Raw genomic sequence first — 19,728 nt, forward strand, 5'->3', positions numbered from 1 at the left:
GAGGAGTCCTGGGCAGGGAAGGTTCAGAGGGCATGGGGCGCTGTGCAAGACACAACATGATCTTGGCTTCATGCCTGCAGGCCCATCAGATGTCAGTTGACGTCAATGAAAATTAACATAAGAAGAACTGAAGACAAAGATACAAAGCAAAGGAAGGTGTCAACACACCTTTCTTTATTTTTCTTTGGTGAGGAGGTGGTCTTTTCTTTGAAATGGAAAGAGTTTTCCAGAACTGGGAATAGATTTAGGACACAAATGTCTTCAGCTCCAGGGACACAAACACCGGGTGCCAGTGTAGATGCCCCGGGAACCCCTGCCCAGGCTGCACCTGCACTGCAAGGTGCTCTGGTCTCCCCAGGTCCTGTGTCATAGATGCCAATCCCAGGCCAGCACCTCAGGTACACTGGGGCCCTAAAATGGCACTGGCTGTTTATGGTGAGACAGCTGATGACTGATGTCTGCCTGGAAAGACGCACTTTTTTGTTGTTGTTTTGTTTGTGGTTTGTTTTGTTGCTCACCATGATCTCCTAAATCCCATGAGTGCTGCTGGCCTTCCAGCTTCTCTGACCGACATGACCATGTTCCTGCTGCTGTCCCATCATGTTCTCAGGTGGGATGGACATGAAAACCCGTCTCCAAGGCCTCTTCCTGGGTAGGACCTGTGGGCACTTAGGCAGAGGTTCTTTCCCAGCCATGTCCCTGCTGCTGGGCTGTCACCTCCAGAGACAGAACTGACCCCACAGTCCCCTTCACAGCCACATGATTCTGACTGGATTATGAGTGTCTGAGACACAACTGACCTCCTGATACCACACTCATCCATCCCCCTCCTCAGCACCCCGGACCTGACCAAGACTGAAGTGTGTTCTACATCATCCTACACCTGCCCCTCTTTCCCACAGGCTGTAGACACCCATCTCGCTTCCTCACCTAGTTCAAATTTGTCAAATATATTTCCTATTAACACTGTGAGTGAAAAGCACTCCTCACTGGAACTGCTGTACTTCCGTTAACACCTTCTATATCTCCTCTTCACAGTATCACGGTATCACAGTATGTTTGGGATTGGAAGGGACCTCAAAAGATCATCTAGTCCAATCCCCTTGCTGGAGCAGAAATGCCTAGGTGAGGTCGCACAGGAACATGTCCAGGCGGGTTTTGAATGTCTCCAGAGAAGGAGACTCCACAACCTCCCTGGGCAGCCTGTTCCAGTGCTCTGTCACCCTTACTGAGAAGAAGTTTTTTCTCAAATTTAAGTGGAACCTCTTGTGTTCCAGCTTGATCCCATTACCCCTTGTCCTATCATTGTTTGCCACCGAGAAGAGCCTGGCTCCATCCTCATGGCACTCACCCTTTACATATTTATAAACATTAATAAGGTCCCCCCTTAGTCTCCTCTTCTCCAAACTAAAGAGACCCAGCGCCCTCAGCCTTTCTTCATAAGGGAGGTGCTCCACTCCCTTAATCATCTTGGTTGCCCTACGCTGGACCCTCTCCAGCAGTTCCCTGTCCTTCTTGAACTGAGGGGCCCAGAACTGGACACAATATTCCAGATGTGGTCTCACCAGGGCGGATTAGAGGGGAAGGAGGACCTCTCTCGATCTATTAACCACCCCCCTTCTAATACACCCGAGGATGCCATTGGCCTTCCTGGCCACAAGGGCACAGTGCTGGCTCATGGTCATCCTGTTGTCCACCAGGACCCCCAGGTCCCTTTCCCCTACACTGCTCTCTAATATGTAATTTCCCAACCTCTACTGGAACCTGGGGTTGTTCCTGCCCAGATGCAGGACTCTACACTTGCCCTTGTTTAAAATTCATTAGGTTATTCCCCGCCCAACTCTCCAGCTTGTCCAGGTCTCGCTGGATGGCAGCACAGCCTTCTGGTGTGTCAGCCACTCCTCCCAGCTTGGTGTCATCAGCAAACTTGCTGATAGTACACTCTATTCCCTCGTCTAAATCGTTAATGAATATATTGAATAATATTGGCCCCGGTACTGACCCCTGAGGCACTCCACTAAATACTGGCCTCCAACTAGACTCCGCACCATTGACTACCACTCTCTGGCTTCTCTCCTTAAGCCAGTTTGCAACCCAACTCACTACTCTATTGTCTAGACCACACCTCCTCAACTTAGCTCTTCTGCATTTCCTTTTTTTTTTTTTTTTCCTGTTCTTCTACCTATTCTCTCTCCAGAAACCTCTCCAGGGCAAAAATTCATTCAAATCACAGAATAACTCAGGTTTGCAGAGAGCCCTTGTCTCACTCATCTTGTCTCACTCTCCTGCTCAGGGCAGGGTGAACCAGGTGAGGTTAAAAGGAATAAAGGAATAAAGACGTTCAACAGTGTTGACCCAAGTGCTGGTCACTGAGAGATGACACCAGTAACTGGCTGCACAGAGGACTTTGTACCGCTGATGATATTTGGGCTTGATGGTTCAGCCAACTTCCCACCCAGCATCCACTTCTTGAGCCCCGTCAGCACCACTATGGCCGGAAGGAGACCTTGTCTAAGCCTTGCAAATGCCCTGTACACAACATGCCTTTCTTTTCCCTGTCCATTTGGGTTCAGCAGTCCCTTCCTTGGCCTTCACATTACTGGACATGGCTGCAGGAGGACATGTCCCAACACTTTCCCAGAATGGGAGGAAGGGTGGCCAGCCTGTAGTTATCCCAGTTCTTGTTTGTGCTCTTCTTGAAGATGGGTTTGAGGTCTGCATTTTCTAAGGAGTCCAGAAGCATTCTGGTTTCTATGGCACTTTTGAGAGCACAATCCAGAATCAGGTGCAAGGGTGAGGTAGGAGACTGCAGCACTTGCAACGAGCCTGTCCATGGTAGCTGAGATGAATCTCAGTGGGCCTGTGGAGTTTGTTCCTGGAGTCACACACAGAAATGTCAGGGTTTCATCAAGCATCCACATGTGACCTGACCTCATGGACGCCTTATGCACCCAGGGATGTTCAGAGACAGAGTCTGTGCCTTTTACACACAGAGGCAGGAGTCACAGTGTCCCTCTGGCCTCCTGTTGCCATTCCAAAGGGTCGGGATGCACCTCAGCCCTGTGGTGTGACACATGCTCTGCACTCATCTGAGATGTCCCACATCATGAGGAATGGACACAGGGACCTCAGTTCAAGGAGGAAGATCCCAGTGGGTGGTTTCCCATGGGCTGTTACTCCCAACGTGAAGTGACAGTCCCTGCCTTCATGGAACCTCCAGGAATAGCTGATGGAATTTTTCCTCACTCAGGTTCATGTCACCTCACATCTCATCTGAACAGTGAAAACATGGATTTCAGGGTCCCTCCATGGAGGGAAGAGTAACCTCTGTGAGCTGGGGAGATAGGCCAGGGCTGCAAATGGTGGTTGTGAGGGGCCAGTCCATGGTGATTGACCTGAGGCTCCTTCCACGGGGTGTCCAGTGCACAGGGGCACAGCCCAGCCCCTGCTCTGCTGGTCCTGCAGGTCTCTGGCAGGAGCCTGGCTGTGAGAGGACACTGCTGTGTGCCAGCCCTGCACACACACGCGGTTCAGCTGTACCCTGGTGTTTGAATCTGTGGGACACTTTTGTACTCATATGCTTGAAGATATAACCCATCATGTACTGCCCATAGGAGATCACCTTTCTACCTGGAAAGGCTATTCTGAGGCCAGCTCTGTCACAGCTGTTCCCATTGCCTGTCCCTGCCTGCGCCCACAGCACTGACACACAGCAGGACGGTGACCAAGCTGCCAGAGCACTCAGGCCTTGCACCAACACAAGGGATGAGAAGGAGAGTGTGGAGTGGAACCAGAACAGCTCTGGAAGAACAAGCGCTGCTGCTCCCTGACAGTGCTGCCATACTGGACACGTTTCCCCTCCTCCCATCACAGGAACTGTCCCTGCAGCCCCAGAAAGGCCTTGGAGTTACGATGTCAGTAGAAAAAAAAATTGTGGAAGGTCCCTTTATTTTACTTAAACACAAAGAGCACAAATTCCTCACTGACACAGCCACTCAGTGAGAAAAGAAAAGCAGGCAGTGAATTACAAAGGGAATTAAAATATTTTCATAATAAGCAAACACAAGGAGAAACAAAAAATACTGCACACAGGACGACCTGCAATGAGTTGGACTCTTATGTAGAAGAAGTTAGAGACAGTTTACAGCTTCAGAAGAAATCCAGTCATCTGTTTCCTCAGAGCATCCTTGAGCTCCTGGTTCCTCATGCTGTAGATGAGGGGGTTCACTGCTGGAGGCACCGAAGAGTACAGAAAGGACAAAACCAGGTCCAGGGATGGGGAGGAAATGGAGGGGGGCTTCAGGTAGGCAAACATGGCAGTGCTGATGAACAGGGAGACCACGACCAGGTGAGGGAGGCAGGTGGAAAAGGCTTTGTGCCGTCCCTGCTCAGAGGGGATCCTCAGCACGGCCCTCAAGATCTGCACATAGGACACCACGATGAACACAAAACAGCCAAAAGCGAAAGAAAAGCCGACTACAAGATACCCAGCTTCCCTGAGGTAGGAGTGTGAGCAGGAGAGCTTGAGGATCTGGGGGATTTCACAGAAGAACTGGCCCAGGGCATTGCCCTTGCACAGGGGCAGTGAAAATGTATTGGCCGTGTGCAGCAGAGCATGGAGAAACCCAGTGGCCCAGGCAGCTGCTGCCATGTGGACACAAGCTCTGCTGCCCAGGAGGGTCCCGTAGTGCAGGGGTTTGCAGATGGCAACGTAGCGGTCATAGGACATGATGGTGAGGAGACAATATTCTGCTACTACCAAGAAGGTAAAGAGAAAGAGCTGTGCAACACATCCTTTGTAGGAGATGTTCCTGGTGTCCCAGAAGGAATTGGCCATGGACTTGGGGACAGTGGTGGAGATGCAGCCCAGGTCGAGGAGGGCGAGGTTGAGCAGGAAGAAGTACATGGGGGTGTGCAGGTGCTGGTCCCAGGCTATGGTGGTGATGATGAGGCCGTTGCCCAGGAGGGCAGCCAGGTAGATGCCCAGGAAGAGCCAGAAGTGCAAGAGCTGCAGCTCCCGTGTGTCTGTGAACGGCAGGAGGAGGAACTGGGTGATGGAGCTGCTGTTGGACATTTGCCGCCTGTGGGCATGGGGCACTGTGGAAACAGGGGAGCACATTGACAAATCAGGACAGAGGTCTCCCAGAAAATCTCTTTCCCCCCTCAACCAACATCCCTCTTCTATTCCCACCTATGCCACCGCATACAGAAATGCAAATTGTTCTCTCCTTTTTGGCAGCCCCTGTGGTCATCTTCCTGGCTGGAGCGTTGGTTTGTTCTTTCTGATTGTTCAGTGAGGATCAGGGTCTCTTCTTGCGGGCTCCCAAGGAGTCAGCCCTGCCCTACAGCACCAGGACCTGGGAAAGGGGGCCAGTTCTTGTGTTTATACATAATCATAATCTACTTATATCGTAATCATAATTCACAATATCGTGCCAGGGAAGCACTGGGATGTCCTAAAGCTGTTCTGACTGGGACAGAATGGGCTCATTCCCCAGCCCCACACATCGCACATCCCAGAGCCCCACAGGGCATGATGGGCTTAGGGAGTCTGCTCCCACAGAGACATCTGCATGGCAGGACTTGCAGCATCAGTATCTGATCTTCAGCTGAAAGCCCAACTGCAGAGAGTTTGAGGGAAGAACACAGGCAGCGGAGCCACCGAGTGGACAAGGAAACATGGCCCAGCGCCCCTGCTGAGAGAGAACAGGGAGACACGGACAGGCCCTCAGGAGCTTCTCCTTCTTGGAAGCTGGGCTGCCAAGGAAGTGCCTCAGCTCAAGACACCACAGACCTGAGGACAGAAGCTGAGGACAGAAGGGAGAGGAGCCTGGCAGCACTGCTAAGGAGTAGACATCAACACTGCAGGGGATGGCAGGGAGGTGCCCAAGTTCTCCCTGTGATGGCACTTTTGGCAGAAGGTCCCTCTCTCCCCCTGCCCAGGTCTCCACTGCCTGGAGCTGTCCCTGCCCGAAGCTGTTTCTCTGTCCCTGTGTCTCCTCCCTGTCACTGCTCTCAGTGTCAGTCTGTCCCACCCCCTGTGTGCTCAGCTCTTCCCTGCACAAACCTCCTGGCAGCTCAGCACTGCCCAGGAACAGCTCTATGTGTGTGCGGATTCTGCTGAGAACATCACACCAGCCCTAAAGGGGCTGCAGAGGAGATGTTGCTGCTCTGTGAGCCAGAGTGCATTGAATTGCGCTCTCAGAGAAAAATAAATATTTGGAGTGTCAGCACTTCCTGCGTAACTGCAAGACATATTTCCATCTTACCTTTCCTGGCCAGCCAGCCAAGAGTAGAGGACAACAGGCAATAATTGCTTCCCCTTCAGATAATCCCTGCCTTGTTGTCCCTCTTGGAATGTCCCTGGGGGTGAGTTGTCAGCAACTCTGATCCACACAGCACCCTCTCAAAGGCAGAAGGACCCTGTCCTGCCTGGGATCACTCCTTCCCCCACACCTTCTCCCCTCCTTGTTGCTGGGATCTCCCTGGGCAGGCTGAGCGCTGACCCTGGCAGGCGGCAGAGTCCCTGCCCCGGCACAGCCCTGGGGTGCAGGGACCCTGCTCTGCAGGACAGCCCTGGGCACCCCTGGGTGATCACCCGGCTTCACAGCTGTTCAACATGGCCTGACAAGAGCCCCGTCCTTACAGATCCCACAAGCTGTGCCTGTGCCAGTTTTAGGAGATGCCTCCAGGAGCTACAGCTGCACTGCCCTGCACCAGAGACTTACCATGGCAAGGGCTGCAAAGGTTTCTCCTCCAGTGAGCTCTCAGTCATCCTCCCAGTCCTGACCACCTTTAATCTCTCTCTGCCTTGCTCGTCTCCTGAGATCCCCAGGCAGAGCCCTCAGCGCTGCTGCGTGTGCAGAGGAGCTGCTCCGCCCTTCAAGTGCTCTCAGGCTACTCCTGCACTGCTGCAGCCTCCCCAGCGCTGTTGGGCCAAAGCAGCCCAGGTCCCTCAGCACCCCACCCCATGTGCACAAGGTGCTGAACCTGCCTTGGCACAGCCCTGCACTCTCCAGTTCCTCCCTGCTGCTCCAAACTGGGCAGCCGCACACTGGCACACACCTGTGTGTGTGGGTCACACCAGTGCTGAACTGAATGGGATGAGAACTGCAGGTGTCTGGGTCCCCACGCTCCTCCTCATGCAGCCCCGTGTGCAGCTGCCTTGTTCATGGTGAGCGTGCACCACGGGCTGGTGTGGGGACCTTGTAGTGCCCAGGCCCTTCTCCTCAGGGTCACTGCTCAGCGTGTCAGGTCCTGCTCTCTCATGAGGGATGGGGTTATTGTCCTGCCCTGATCCAGAACTGCTCATTTCTCCTTGTACAACTTCAGAGCTTTCTGATGGGTGAATACCAGATATTTACAAGGTCTGGACTCTCCCATGACTGAAGCTCCATTTTCTCAGCTCTTAATGTTTGCACACAGATGGTTTATTCTGATGAGGGTGTCTCTTCAGAGATAACAGCATGAGGAGTTACAGGACACTACAAATACCATCTCCTGGAGGAAATGTGGGGTCTTGGGGCCCTGCTGCTCATAATGCCAGATGTCTGGACTCAAACGGATAGGTCCACTTCAATTGGGAGAGCAGCAGGAATGTGTGGAGCTCTGCCTGGGGACAGACAATGCCAGCTGAACGTTGAGGAGTCAGCATGAGAGGGCAGAACAACATGGGCAATGTTGTGGTGACTGCACATCAGCTACTGACTCACTGATGAGGAAGGGGAATGAGATGAAGCCTCCTTCAGACAAATGAAAGAAGCCTCGTGTTTCCAGGCTGTGTCCTCCTGGAAGACCTAAGATGTCCTAATATCTGCAGTGTACCAGCCATCCAGGAGGGTTTGGAGCTCATTGACAACATCTTCCTGACACGGGTGACTGAGGAGTCAGTGAGGTGAGGTGCCCTGTGGGACTTCACACTTACAAACCAGAAAGAGTTGGTCAGGATGGCACAGTCAGGGATGGGAAAGTGGAGCTGAGGCTCCTGGGAGACGAGAACAAGGTCAAGAGCAGGATTTCAGGAGAGCAAGCTTTGGCCTCCTGAGGGACCTGTTGGGTCCTATGGGATATGACCTTGGTGTCTGCAGAGCTTTTCTCTCCCATTTCCTCCCTCCTCTCTCCCACCTGCTTTTGTGCAGCATTTTTTACCCTTTCTCAAATACAATATCACAGAGGTGCTGCCGGCATCAGTGAGTGGCTCAGATTTGGCAAGGAGTGGGTCCATCTTGGAGCAGCTGAAATCGGCTCTGTCTGACATAAATCAAATTCCTGATCTTCTGTCAGCAACGCAAGGAAGTCACCAGTCAATGAGTAGGTTCCTATGGGGAACTGTAATTGCCTTGACATTCACTGGCCAGGCAAAGCTGTAGGTGCCAACAGTCCAAAGGATCTTGGGCAAATTGCTCAACATGTCTGCCTGATGGGCCAACAAGGGTGATGCTCACCTGGATCTGGAACTGGAAAACAAGGAAGAGCTGGTGAGGGATGTGAACATCAGTGTCCGCCTTGGCTGTTATGACCAGGACACAGAGGGGTCCCAGGCAGCAGAGGGGAGGGAGGAAGGCCAGCAGCACAGCACAGGCTGGTGGGTTCCGGAGGAGAAGACTTTGACATACTGGGGGTTGGCGGGCGAGGTAGTGACATGGAAGTAGGTCTGAAAAGTGAAGGAGCTCACGAAATCTGATCAATCTTACAGGACAGGCTGCTACAAGCACAGGAATGGGGTCTCCAGATACCCATGAGAAGAAGCATTTTTCTTGTGAGACTGCTCCTCTGAACTGATGGAGCTGCAGGGCACAAAGGCAGAAACAGGAGGTGGAAGCAGGGGAAGCTGCAAAGGAGGAATTTAGAAACCTTGTCCATGGATGGGGGGATGACGCCAAAGGTGCTCTGGACTTGTTACCTGCAGGGGAAGGGCAGCAAGATGAGCTGACACAGCTTCACTTGCAGTAAAAGAATAGACAGGGTGAATGTGGACCTGCTGCTGAACTTCATAAGAGTAGAATCAGACAGGACTGACGTACTTCATGGCTTCTTTGCTTCCATCTTCTCCAGCAAGGTCTCCTGGGCCTTTGTTCCTGAAGGCAGGAGTCTGGAGAACACCCAGCAGTGGATGGGGCTCAGTTCAGGGGTGACCTGAGCAAACTCAGACACCGTTACAGAACAGGAGATGGGTCACTTGACCAGCTCCCTCAACACAAGTATCGCTGTGCTGTGGCACCTGAAATTCCTAGGTACAACCACCTCTCGGTCCAGAGGAGTGTGACTCCTCTTGAGGCATCCCAGACTATCTCCTCACTCACATGGTGATTTAGGCACTCAATTTTCCGATACATTCAGTCTTTATCAGGAGACGCTCCAGAACAATATGAACAGGAAACTGCTGAGACCACCTTTTCTGGAAAGGGAGGGAAGGGTGAGCAGGGAAGGAAATAGAAGAAATACTGCTTAATTGCTATTTATTATGGAAATGCTCTCTGTTTGGCTATTCCTGAAATCCCTCTAATCATCCACACCAGACTTGAAGCCTTTAGGAAAATGATGCACAGAGCCTTGGCTTCTAAGAGCATTTTGTATGTTAATGAGCCCTCTGCTGCCATGATCCTGAACTGCAGCTACTGAGAGAATGAACAAACCTCTAATGAAGTGAAAGGCAGAAGCAAACCCCAAGTTTCTGAGGGTGTTTGGGACCCCATGAAGGGGCATCACTGACACAGCTGTGAAGGAAACAACCAGTGCAGGTCCCTGTCCCTGGAGGCTGCTGAAGCAAAAGCCTTGAGACACTGGTTACAGGTGGTGAAGGTGATGTGGAGGTGGCTCTGATGCCATGTGAGCCCTTCATGTCTATTTACTGTCAGGATGGCAGAGCCCTGACCCCAGGACAAGGAGACCTTTTCTCTCTTATACTTCTCAGGCTCTGCCTGTGGTCACTGTGAGGGTATTTGTGTTTTGCACCTGGGGACACAAAGGGTGACTTTTGCCAGACCACCCTGTATCTGAACCACTTAGATATGTACCTATGGATGGGGTATCAAGCCTTATAGTGCACCAGAGATTGGAGCTCTGAGCTCCCTTCATCTGCCCTGTGTGACACATGTAAAATAAACTACCCAGTCAAAAGTTGGTTTTGATTCCCTTCACAGCCTGAAGCAGCACATGGGTCAGGAGCTGAGCCAGGATTCCCAACGAGGACTCACATGCTCTGCTCATCAAGTTTAGGTGTTCCAGGGTATGGGAACGGTAGGATGTGCAGTTCCAGCTAAAGGATCTTGAACAGATTATACACAAGTATGTTTTTTATGAGTGTAGGAAGTGATAGCCCAGGCCAGTGAGAATGATATCTCAGGTCAAAAAACCACCCTCATATGTCTGATGTGTGAATGTTGGGCCTGGGATTGTGAATGAGTGGGATGGTACGTCACCCACAGGATATACATGGGAACATGACTGGAAAGCTGCTTCCCGTAGTCTGAGGGGGATGAAGAATGATTTCAAGGTCTTGGGAAGGATGGTGAAAGACTCAGGGGCTCAGGTGATCTTCTCTTCACTCCTTCCATCTTCAAGTGATGATGTGGGACGGAATAGGAAAATTCACTCTCTAAATGGTTGGCTCCAAGACTGGTGCTACAGGCAGGGCTTTGGATTTTTTGATAATGGTTGGTTTTATAAGACACCAGTCCGGACACTGTCACGTGGGAAAGGTTTATCTCGCAGGGGCAAAAGGATGCTGGGGCAGGAATTAGCTGGGCTCATTTGGAGAGCTTTAAACTAGGCTCGAAGGGGGATGGGGTTGTAGCTGGGCTTGTCCCAGTGGGGCTGCATTCTAAAACTGATGAGGACTGGGTGGCCTCCTATGCCCCCAGGGAGAAACTGGTGTGCTCTGCTCGCTCCCTGAAATGCCTGTACACCAATGCGCGCAGCATGGGGAATAAGCAGGAGGAGCTAGAATCCTATGTTCGGTCGGGAGATTATGATCTGGTGGCAATTACAGAAACATGGTGGGACAGTTCACATGACTGGAATGTGGTCATGGATGGCTATGCCCTTTTCAGGAAAGACAGGCCAGCCAGGCGGGGTGGTGGAGTTGCTCTCTATGTGAGAGAGCAACTACAATGTACTAAATTCTGCCCAGGAGCGGATGAGGAGCGAGTTGAGAGTGTATGGGTCAGGATCAAGGGGCAGGCTGGCAGGGGTGACACTGTTGTGGGCGTCTGTTACAGGCACCAGATCAGGCTGAGGAAGTTGATGAGGCCTTCTATGGGCAGCTGAGAGTGGCCTCACAGTCACAGGCCATGGTTGTTGTGGGGGATTTTAACTTCCCTGATGTTTGCTGGAAGGACCATTCAGCCAGCCAGGCACAGTCCTGGAGGTTCCTCCAGTGCATTGATGAGAACTTCCTCATGCAGATGGTGGAGGAGCCGACTAGGAGAGGTGCACTGCTGGATCTCATCCTCACTAACAAGGAGGGTCTGGTCGAAGCAGTAAAGGTTGAGGGCTGCCTGGGTTGCAGTGACCACGAGATGGTGGAGTTCAGCATCTCGTGTGGCAGGAACAGAATAGCAAGTAGAATTGCAACCCTGGACTTCAGCAGGGCTAACTTTGGCCTTTTCAAGCAATTGCTGGGGGAAATCCCATGGGCAAGACTGCTTGAAGGAAAAGGGGCCCAAGATAGCTGGGTGGCATTCAGGGATTGCTTCTTCCACGCTCAGGATCAGAGCATCCCCACACGCAGGAAGTCAAGGAAGGGAGCCAGGAGGCCTGCGTGGTTGAATAGGGATCTGTTGGGTATGCTCAAGCAGAAGAGGAGAGTTTACAGGTCATGGAAGCAGGGGCTGGCCACTTGGGAGGAATATAAGGCTGCTGTTAGAGGATGTAGGAAGGCAGCTAGGATAGCCAAGGCCTCCTTAGAATTACAGCTGGCGAGAAGGGTCAAGGACAGCAAAAAGAACTTTTTCAAATACATAGCAGATAAAACTAATACCAGAGGCAATGTAGGCCCACTGATGAATGGGGTGGGTGCCCTGGTGGCAGAAGATACAGAGAAGGCAGAATTACTGAATGCCTTCTTTGTCTCTGTCTACTCTGCCGGAGGCTGTCCTGGGGAGCCCCGTACCCCTGAGACCCCGGATGAAGCCAGGTCAATGGAGGAGTTTGCTTTAGTTGATGAGGACTGGGTTAGGGAGCAATTAAATAGTCTGGACATTCATAAATCCATGGGTCCAGATGGGATGCATCCGCGGGTGCTGAGGGAGCTGGCTGAAGTCATTGCTGGACCGCTCTCCATCATCTTTGCCAAGTCTTGGGAAACGGGAGAGGTGCCCGAGGATTGGAGGAAAGCAAATGTCACTGCAGTCTTCAAAAAGGGCAAGAAGGAGGACCCGGGTAATTATAGACCGGTCAGCCTCACCTCTGTCCCTGGGAAAGTAATGGAACAGCTTGTCCTTGGTGCCATCTCAAGGCATATCAAGGAGAAGAGGGTTATTAGGGGCAGTCAGCATGGCTTTACCAAGGGTAGGTCATGCTTGACCAACCTCATAGCCTTTTATGAGAATGTAACAAGGTGGATGGATGATGGCAGAGTGGTGGATGTGGTCTACCTTGACTTCAGTAAAGCCTTTGACACAGTCTCCCACAGCATCCTCACAGCTCAGTTGAGGAGGTGTGGTCTGGACAATAGAGTAGTGAGGTGGGTTGCAAACTGGCTTAGGGAGAGAAGCCAGAGAGTGGTAGTCAATGGTGCGGAGTCTAGTTGGAGGCCAGTATCTAGTGGAGTGCCTCAGGGGTCAGTGCTGGGGCCAATATTATTCAATATATTCATCAACGATTTGGACGAGGGAATTGAGTGTACTATCAGCAAGTTTGCTGATGACACCAAGCTGGGAGGAGTGGCTGACAAGCCGGAGGGCTGTGCTGCCATCCAGCGGGACCTGGACAGGCTGGAGAGTTGGGCGGGGAATAACCTAATGAAATTTAACAAGGGCAAGTGTAGAGTCCTGCACCTGGGCAGGAACAACCCCAGGTTCCAGTATAGGTTGGGAGATTACATATTAGAGAGCAGTGTAGGGGAAAGGGACCTGGGGGTCCTGGTGGACAACAGGATGACCATGAGCCAGCACTGTGCCCTTGTGGCCAGAAAGGCCAGTGGCATCCTGGGGTGTATTAGAAGGGGGGTGGTTAGTAGATCGAGAGAGGTCCTCCTTCCCCTCTACTCTGCCCTGGTGAGACCACATCTGGAATATTGTGTCCAGTTCTGGGCCCCTCAGTTCAAGAAGGACAGGGAACTGCTGGAGAGGGTCCAGCGTAGGGCAACCAAGATGATTAAGGGAGTGGAGCACCTCCCTTATGAAGAAAGGCTGAGGGCGCTGGGTCTCTTTAGTTTGGAGAAGAGGAGACTAAGGGGGGACCTTATTAATGTTTATAAATATATAAAGGGTGAGTGCCATGGGGATGGAACCAGGCTCTTCTCGGTGGCAAACAATGATAGGACAAGGGGTAATGGGATCAAGCTGGAACACAAGAGGTTCCACTTAAATTTGAGAAGAAACTTCTTCTCAGTAAGGGTGACAGAGCACTGGAACAGGCTGCCCAGGGAAGTGGTGGAGTCTCCTTCTCTGGAGACATTCAAAACCCGCCTGGACATGTTCCTGTGCGACCTCACCTAGGTGTTCCTGCTCCAGCAGGGGGATTGGACTGGATGATCTTTTGAGGTCCCTTCCAATCCCAAACATACTGTGATACTGTGATACTGTGAAAAGAGTCACAGCGTGAGTGTGGTGTGTTTAGAGTAACATTTATTGAAAAAAACTGTCCAACCTCTTGGTCCAGCCCTGTATCTGTAAACACATAAGTTGAGAACTGTTAATAAATGGAGCTCAGCTCTGCTTGGCTCTCCTCTCACTGATAACAAGAACCCGGTGCCTGTGCGTCTGTCCGTGTCTGTATGAATCGTTCTCATCGCCGCACCCGGGAATCTCAGCAGACATGTCACGCTGATCCGTGGGTTCAAGGAGCTGGTCAAGAGCCTCGTCACCATTTCTGTAACGGTGGCTTTGCTGTCTGGCTGATGTGCAGACTCTGTACATGGAGGCTGACACCTTTTGAACAACATGCTCTGAAAGGGTTAACAACATGGGCTGTTCTTTCTGCAAGGGTATTAGGACAGCAAAAAAGAACCTGGTTTGGGGCAAATGAAAAGGGGTGCAAAAGATGTTTTCAGGACTGTTTAGGGCATGATTAAGGGAGTGGAGCATCTCCCTTATGAAGAAAGGCTGAGGGAGCTGGGGCTCTTTAGTTTGGAGGAGACTGAGGGGTGACCTTATTAATGTTTATAAATATATAAAGGGTGAGTGCCACGAGGATGGAGCCAGGCTCTTCTCGGTGGCAAACAATGATAGGACAAGGGGTAATGGGATCAAGCTGGAACACAGGAGGTTCCTCTTAAATTTGAGAAGAAACTTCTTCTCAGTGAGGGTGGCAGAGCCTGGAACAGGCTGCCCAGGGGGGTTGTGGAGTCTCCTTCTCTGCAGACATTCAAACCCGCCTGGACATGTTCCTGTGCGACCTCACCTGGGCGTTCCTGCTCCAGCAGGGGGATTGGACTGGATGAGCTTTTGAGGTGCCTGGCAGCTCCCTGGCACCTTGGCACTCCCTTTTCCTAACGGCCCTGGCCAGGGGCTCTGTGGCCAAACGAAAGAAGCTGTAGCAGAGAGAGGGAGATGTGCCTACTCCTTCCATGATGGAGGAGGGAGGGGGAGAGAGGGGGTTTGATCCTGCCACAGAAGGGTCACCCTAACTTTTCCCTGGCTGAATGTTTATAATAAATGTACTGCATTTTTAGAAAAATAGTGCAGCTTTAGTTTCTACCAGGAGGGTGCGTTTTTGTGCCATTGACATTTCACACATATTATACCAATTTATTTATTCTCCCTGTTCCGTTCTTTCTGCGCATGTCTTGTTATGTTGATAGGGAACCATCCAGAATTTGTATTTAGTTTTGATATTGTTAGGTCAGCTGCTAATCCAAATTAGCTAATCTTTTATTTTCCAGTGCTCCCCTGTTGCATCCTTTGGCAGGTGATGTTCTTGTCACCAGGTAGAACATCCTTCCCACATGTAATTTGGACAGTTTCTAGCTGATCCACGGTGCTTCATGTGTTCTAACGTCTGCCTTATCCACCATGTGGTGATGGATCTGTCTCTGTGTTTGTGTGGCAGGTGTCACATCAGCAGCATTGTCCCAGCCAGGTCACTGCATCTCTTTCTGTTCTCCCTCTGCTGTCACCATGACTGTACCAGCTGTCTGATGTGCTTTCTGACCTCATGGACCCTCTGGTCCTGCCTCCCTCCTGCTGGTCAATCCTGTTCCTGCAAGAGAAGTGACGACCAGCCAGTGTCCCCTCTGTGGCACCTGGACCTTCCAGAGCTGGATGGATGGTGGGAACTGTCACCATCAGCCAAGACTCTGCGTGAAGTCTTCTCCTGGCACAGGAACAGCTCTCGCTGTGCCTGGTGAGCACCACGCTGCCCCACGGAGAACAGCAACACTGGCAGAGTGGGTCTCTGTGGTCTCTATGGGTCTCTATGGGTCCCTATGGTCTCTATGAGTCTCTATGGGTCTCTATGGTCTCTATGGGGCTCTGTGGGTCCCTATGGCCTCTATGGGTCCCTATGGGTCCCTATGGGTCTCTATGGGTCTCTATGGGTCCCTATGGTCCCTATGGTCTCTATGGGTCCCTATGGTCTCTGTGGTCTCTATGGGTCTCTATGGGTCTCTATGGGCTCTATGGGTCTCTATGGTGCTCTATGGGTCTCTGTGGGTCTCTATGGTCCCTGTGGCTCTCTATGGGAAAGTCGACGGGGGGACCTGTCGACCCCAGCAGCCCTGGGCCCCAGCATGGCCCAGTTCAGCACCCCTGGGCCCCACCATGGCCCAGTTCAGCAGCCCTGGGCCCGAGGGCTCAGCCCAGGGACAGCCCCACAACCAGGGTCAGAGCGGTTCCTGCTGCTGCCCCGAGGGTCACCAGCCCCAGGCAGCCCTGAGCCAGAGTGCAGGTGTCTGAGCTGGGCTGAGCTGGAAGGGGCTGCAAAACAGCTCATCGCAGGAGGCGATGGAAGAAGGTGCCGTGTGTGTGGCACCGGGGGTGAACCGACATCCTCAGTTTGGTATCTGGACCCGTGCTGGGCTTGCACATGGACTAAGCCCCAGCTCAGAGCACAAATTGCTGTTCCCAGCCCTGGGTGCCAAGCGCTGGCCCTGCTCTCTCCTCCCTGGTGCGACCCGAGCGCACGACTGCCCTGCCTGCTCCTGCCTTGGGGCTTGGAGAGCTCGGGTCAAAAGGAAAGACAGACTCATGTGGTTATGGGATCGCTTAAGTGTCCTGGGATTGCTTTGCTAATCACTCTGTAACGTTCCTGGGCTATTAACTCAATATGTGCCCAGAGAGGCAAATAAGTCCGTGAACCCAATTTCCAGTTAAGGTTTCCTTCTCACAAAAAACCACACTTCCATTTTCTCATCGGCAACAGACTGAAAGATGGAAGCTGAACCAGCATCTGCTTCTTGTGAAAACAGGTAACAACAGATGGTTCCACTCAGTCGATCCTTAGTTGCTTCCTGCAGAGGAAACCTGTCCATTAATTTAATCTCCGGTGTCCAGGCAGGGCCTTGCTGATGTTCCTGTGTCGCAGCAAGAGTGTGGATGTCAGGCTTTCTGCAGATTTGTGACTGAGTGTTCCTGTTTCTTTTAATTAGGACAATCTTTCTGTGGACTTCTGAAATCTCCCATAAGCTGGTGGTTGAGAGAAGGCCAGGGAGCTCCAGTGAGCTCAGGGAGGACCAGGCAGCATCACAGGCAAAGCAGACGGGAACTCGACTGGGTGAACATTAATGGAATTTATTGATAGAAGAAACGGCTGTGTCTCCCCCATCCCTGGGCGGATCACCGTGCACCCTGAACCGATACAGGCAGGTGTAGTCCGGGTGGCCCCAGTTGCTCAGCACTTGCAGCCTGATGTAATTCACGATCCCAGGGAGCTCGTTCTGCAATGACAAGAAGAAACGAGTCGCGTTTTCCTCTCTGGCCCGTGAGCACTGACACAAGTGCCGCAGCAACGGCCTCGATCAGCAGCTTCCTTCCTGCTGCCCTGCGGGACTTTGACCTGTCGTGGTGCAGATGTTCTTATCCTGCTCTACCCCATTGGGCCATGAGAGCAGCAAAGGAAGAAGCAGCGACCACATGTCTCAGCAAATACACTGGAAAGCTCTCGCCTGCTTTGGGGCACAGGCTTCCACAGTCAGAAGACCCAGGGCTGGGGTCAGTATAATGTCTCGTTGCCTTCTCTAGAAAGCCACGGAAACAGAATGGCCTCCCTGTCACTGCTCACTGACAGCACCAACAGAACCCTCGGGAAGCCCAGTATTTCTGGTCTCTAACTGGCAGACCAGCAGTCCTGCATCCTACGGGATGTGGCTGCTTGTGTGCACTTGGGGTCCAGACAGTGAAGCTGATTCCAGCTTCAACTGTGGTGCTTCTAAGCACTGAAGTTTAAATCCAGAATGAAAGACAAGAAGAGCGGCAGTGCAGCCATCCGCCACCAGGAAGATGAAGCAGAAGAAAGACCAGCATGGCACACGCTCAAGGACAGGGCTGCCTGTACCCTTTGGCAGGGAAGCCTCTCCCCATCCAGCCGCATTTCTCCTCCTCTCCTGCAGTTCTCCTCCCTCTGTGTCCCCATACCTTCAGCTGGAAGGTCTGACTGGGATTCAGCGCCGCCAGGAAAGTGAACTGTCCCAGGAACGTTCCCTGCTCCTCGTGTTCTTCCTTGAAGCCCTACAGAAAGATGGGTGGAGAAAACAGAGTGTCTGGTGCACCATGGGAGACTGAACTTCAGCCGGTGAAGTACGGGGTTATTTCAGCTACGGAGTCCAAGGACCATGAGCACAAGGACAAGACGAGAAGCTGCAGGTGGGCAGCACGTCACACTTGCCCACTCAGCGAGTCCAGGCTGCCTGTCAGAAAAGGAGCAGACGCTCCCAGTGAGAGGGAGGTGACCTGAGGATCACAAATGCACTGGGATTGTAAACCAAGAAGGTTTAGGACCATGTACTGTCCAGCTCCTTTTCCTTGTGGCTCCTGGAGTAGCATCTTGTCCCAGAAGCTTCCTTTCGAGTTGTACATTGAATAAAAGATGAATACAATGGGAAGGGAGTGACTCCAAGGAGCCTGTTTGTTCTGAGAGCCAGGAGGAAGCTTCGGGCCCCTGGACTCTTTGACCCATCTTCACCCCCTGCTCAGAAATGCTGTGCAACCCCCAGCAACCAACTCCAGAGAAAACACTTACATAGACAGCAAAGTCCTTGGGAGCTCCGGAGATACTTTCTCCATGGAAGGCTGTCCCTGAGACATGGGCCATGGTGACGGCTCTGGGGACGACCGGCATGGACAGCTTGATGAAGACGTGTCCCTGACTCCCTGGGAAGGGCCAGCAGTTGCCAGGATGATTGTCCGGCTGAAAGGACAAGAAACACTCAGCAGGGAGACACAGGAGGAGAGCAGGTCCATGCGGGAAGGGGCAGGAGTAGAAGCTTTGAGGAGCAAAGACAGGAGGGAAGGACACTCAGAGCAGTGTGTGTGGTTCATTCTCCCGACCTTTGTGTTACTGCTTCTTGGTGCTCCTACCTCCAGAATCAGCTCAGGGGACCTCATGTAATCCATCACCGGCAGGGAGTACAAGAACACCTTTGCTTTGTCAGTCCGGAGGGATGGAGAAGTCCTGGACCAAATGACGGCTGCCCCTGGAAATTCAAACATGAGCGTGATCACCAGGCAGTATCAGGAGGAATATTGCACTGTTGACTTGGAAAAGGCTTCTCAGTTGTCATCCATGTCCTACAGTGGGTTCCCCTCTGTCTTGCTGGCACGACCCCTCTGGAACACACAGTAGTGAGTCATCAAACTGTCGCATTTGGCCGTGGAAATAGGCAAGACTGTGAACCAGCCTTTCTGTGCTTCCCATGGGGTCTGGCCCGTTACAGCCTCTGTCACTGGGGGCACTTTAGGGGCACAAGGTGACCCGTGACTTCTCACCCCTTCTCTCCTGCCCCTGGGCACGTTCCAATGCTCATCTTGTCAATCTGGACAGGAGGCACGTTGGAACTGGTTTCTTTGTACAATGTCACAGTACCTGCTGATTTCAGGGCGTAATCCGGCATCAGGACCTGGATTTCTTCCAGCTTCTCCAAAACTTGATTGATGATCTTGTGAACAGCCTGGGAAGGAACACAAAGGAGAGCGCCTGTTAGAAGGAGAAGGATCAGGGCAAGCAGCTCCCTGCAAGGCCAGCCAAGGTGAGTGGGTACAAGGCCCGTTTCAGATGGAGGGAACGCCCACATTGCCTGGAAGCCTCCCAGGTTTGCTCTGCTCTGATTGTCGGGATCAGAAAGGGGGGGCTGCTCACTCCAGTGCTCTGAATGCTGGAGCTGCGGGAAGGGGCTGTTCCTGTGCAGAGGCCCCAGGCCAGGCAGCACGGACAGACAAGCCTTCTGGGCATGAGATAGGCCTGGCTTAACTCTGGACCTCTGAGACCATTCTTTCTTTCCAGCCCTCCCTTGAGGAGGACCCGAGATCTGGGTGCAGAGGAAGGTCCGACTCTGACAGCTGGCATTCCCGTCACGCTCTCTCTTCCCCATAAGGAAGTGTGGAGCAACAGGAAATGGGAGCGTGGCCATGG

General features: G+C 52.4%; 1 protein-coding gene across 1 annotated transcript; it reads right to left on the reverse strand.

Moving 5' to 3' along the window:
• Positions 1 to 4,141: 4,141 nt before the first annotated feature.
• On the reverse strand, positions 4,142 to 5,074 carry LOC309452935 (olfactory receptor 14J1-like; the record flags this gene model as incomplete). Its single annotated transcript, XM_082077590.1, has 1 exon — positions 4,142 to 5,074. One exon carries the CDS (start codon positions 5,072 to 5,074, stop codon positions 4,142 to 4,144), a length of 933 nt encoding a protein of 310 aa, XP_081933716.1.
• Between the last annotated feature and the right edge of the window lie 14,654 nt (positions 5,075 to 19,728).

The sequence above is a fragment of the Streptopelia decaocto genome (assembly GCF_964273445.1).
Source record: "Streptopelia decaocto genome assembly, contig: HAP1_SCAFFOLD_58, whole genome shotgun sequence".
NCBI classification, from domain to species: Eukaryota; Metazoa; Chordata; class Aves; order Columbiformes; family Columbidae; genus Streptopelia; species Streptopelia decaocto.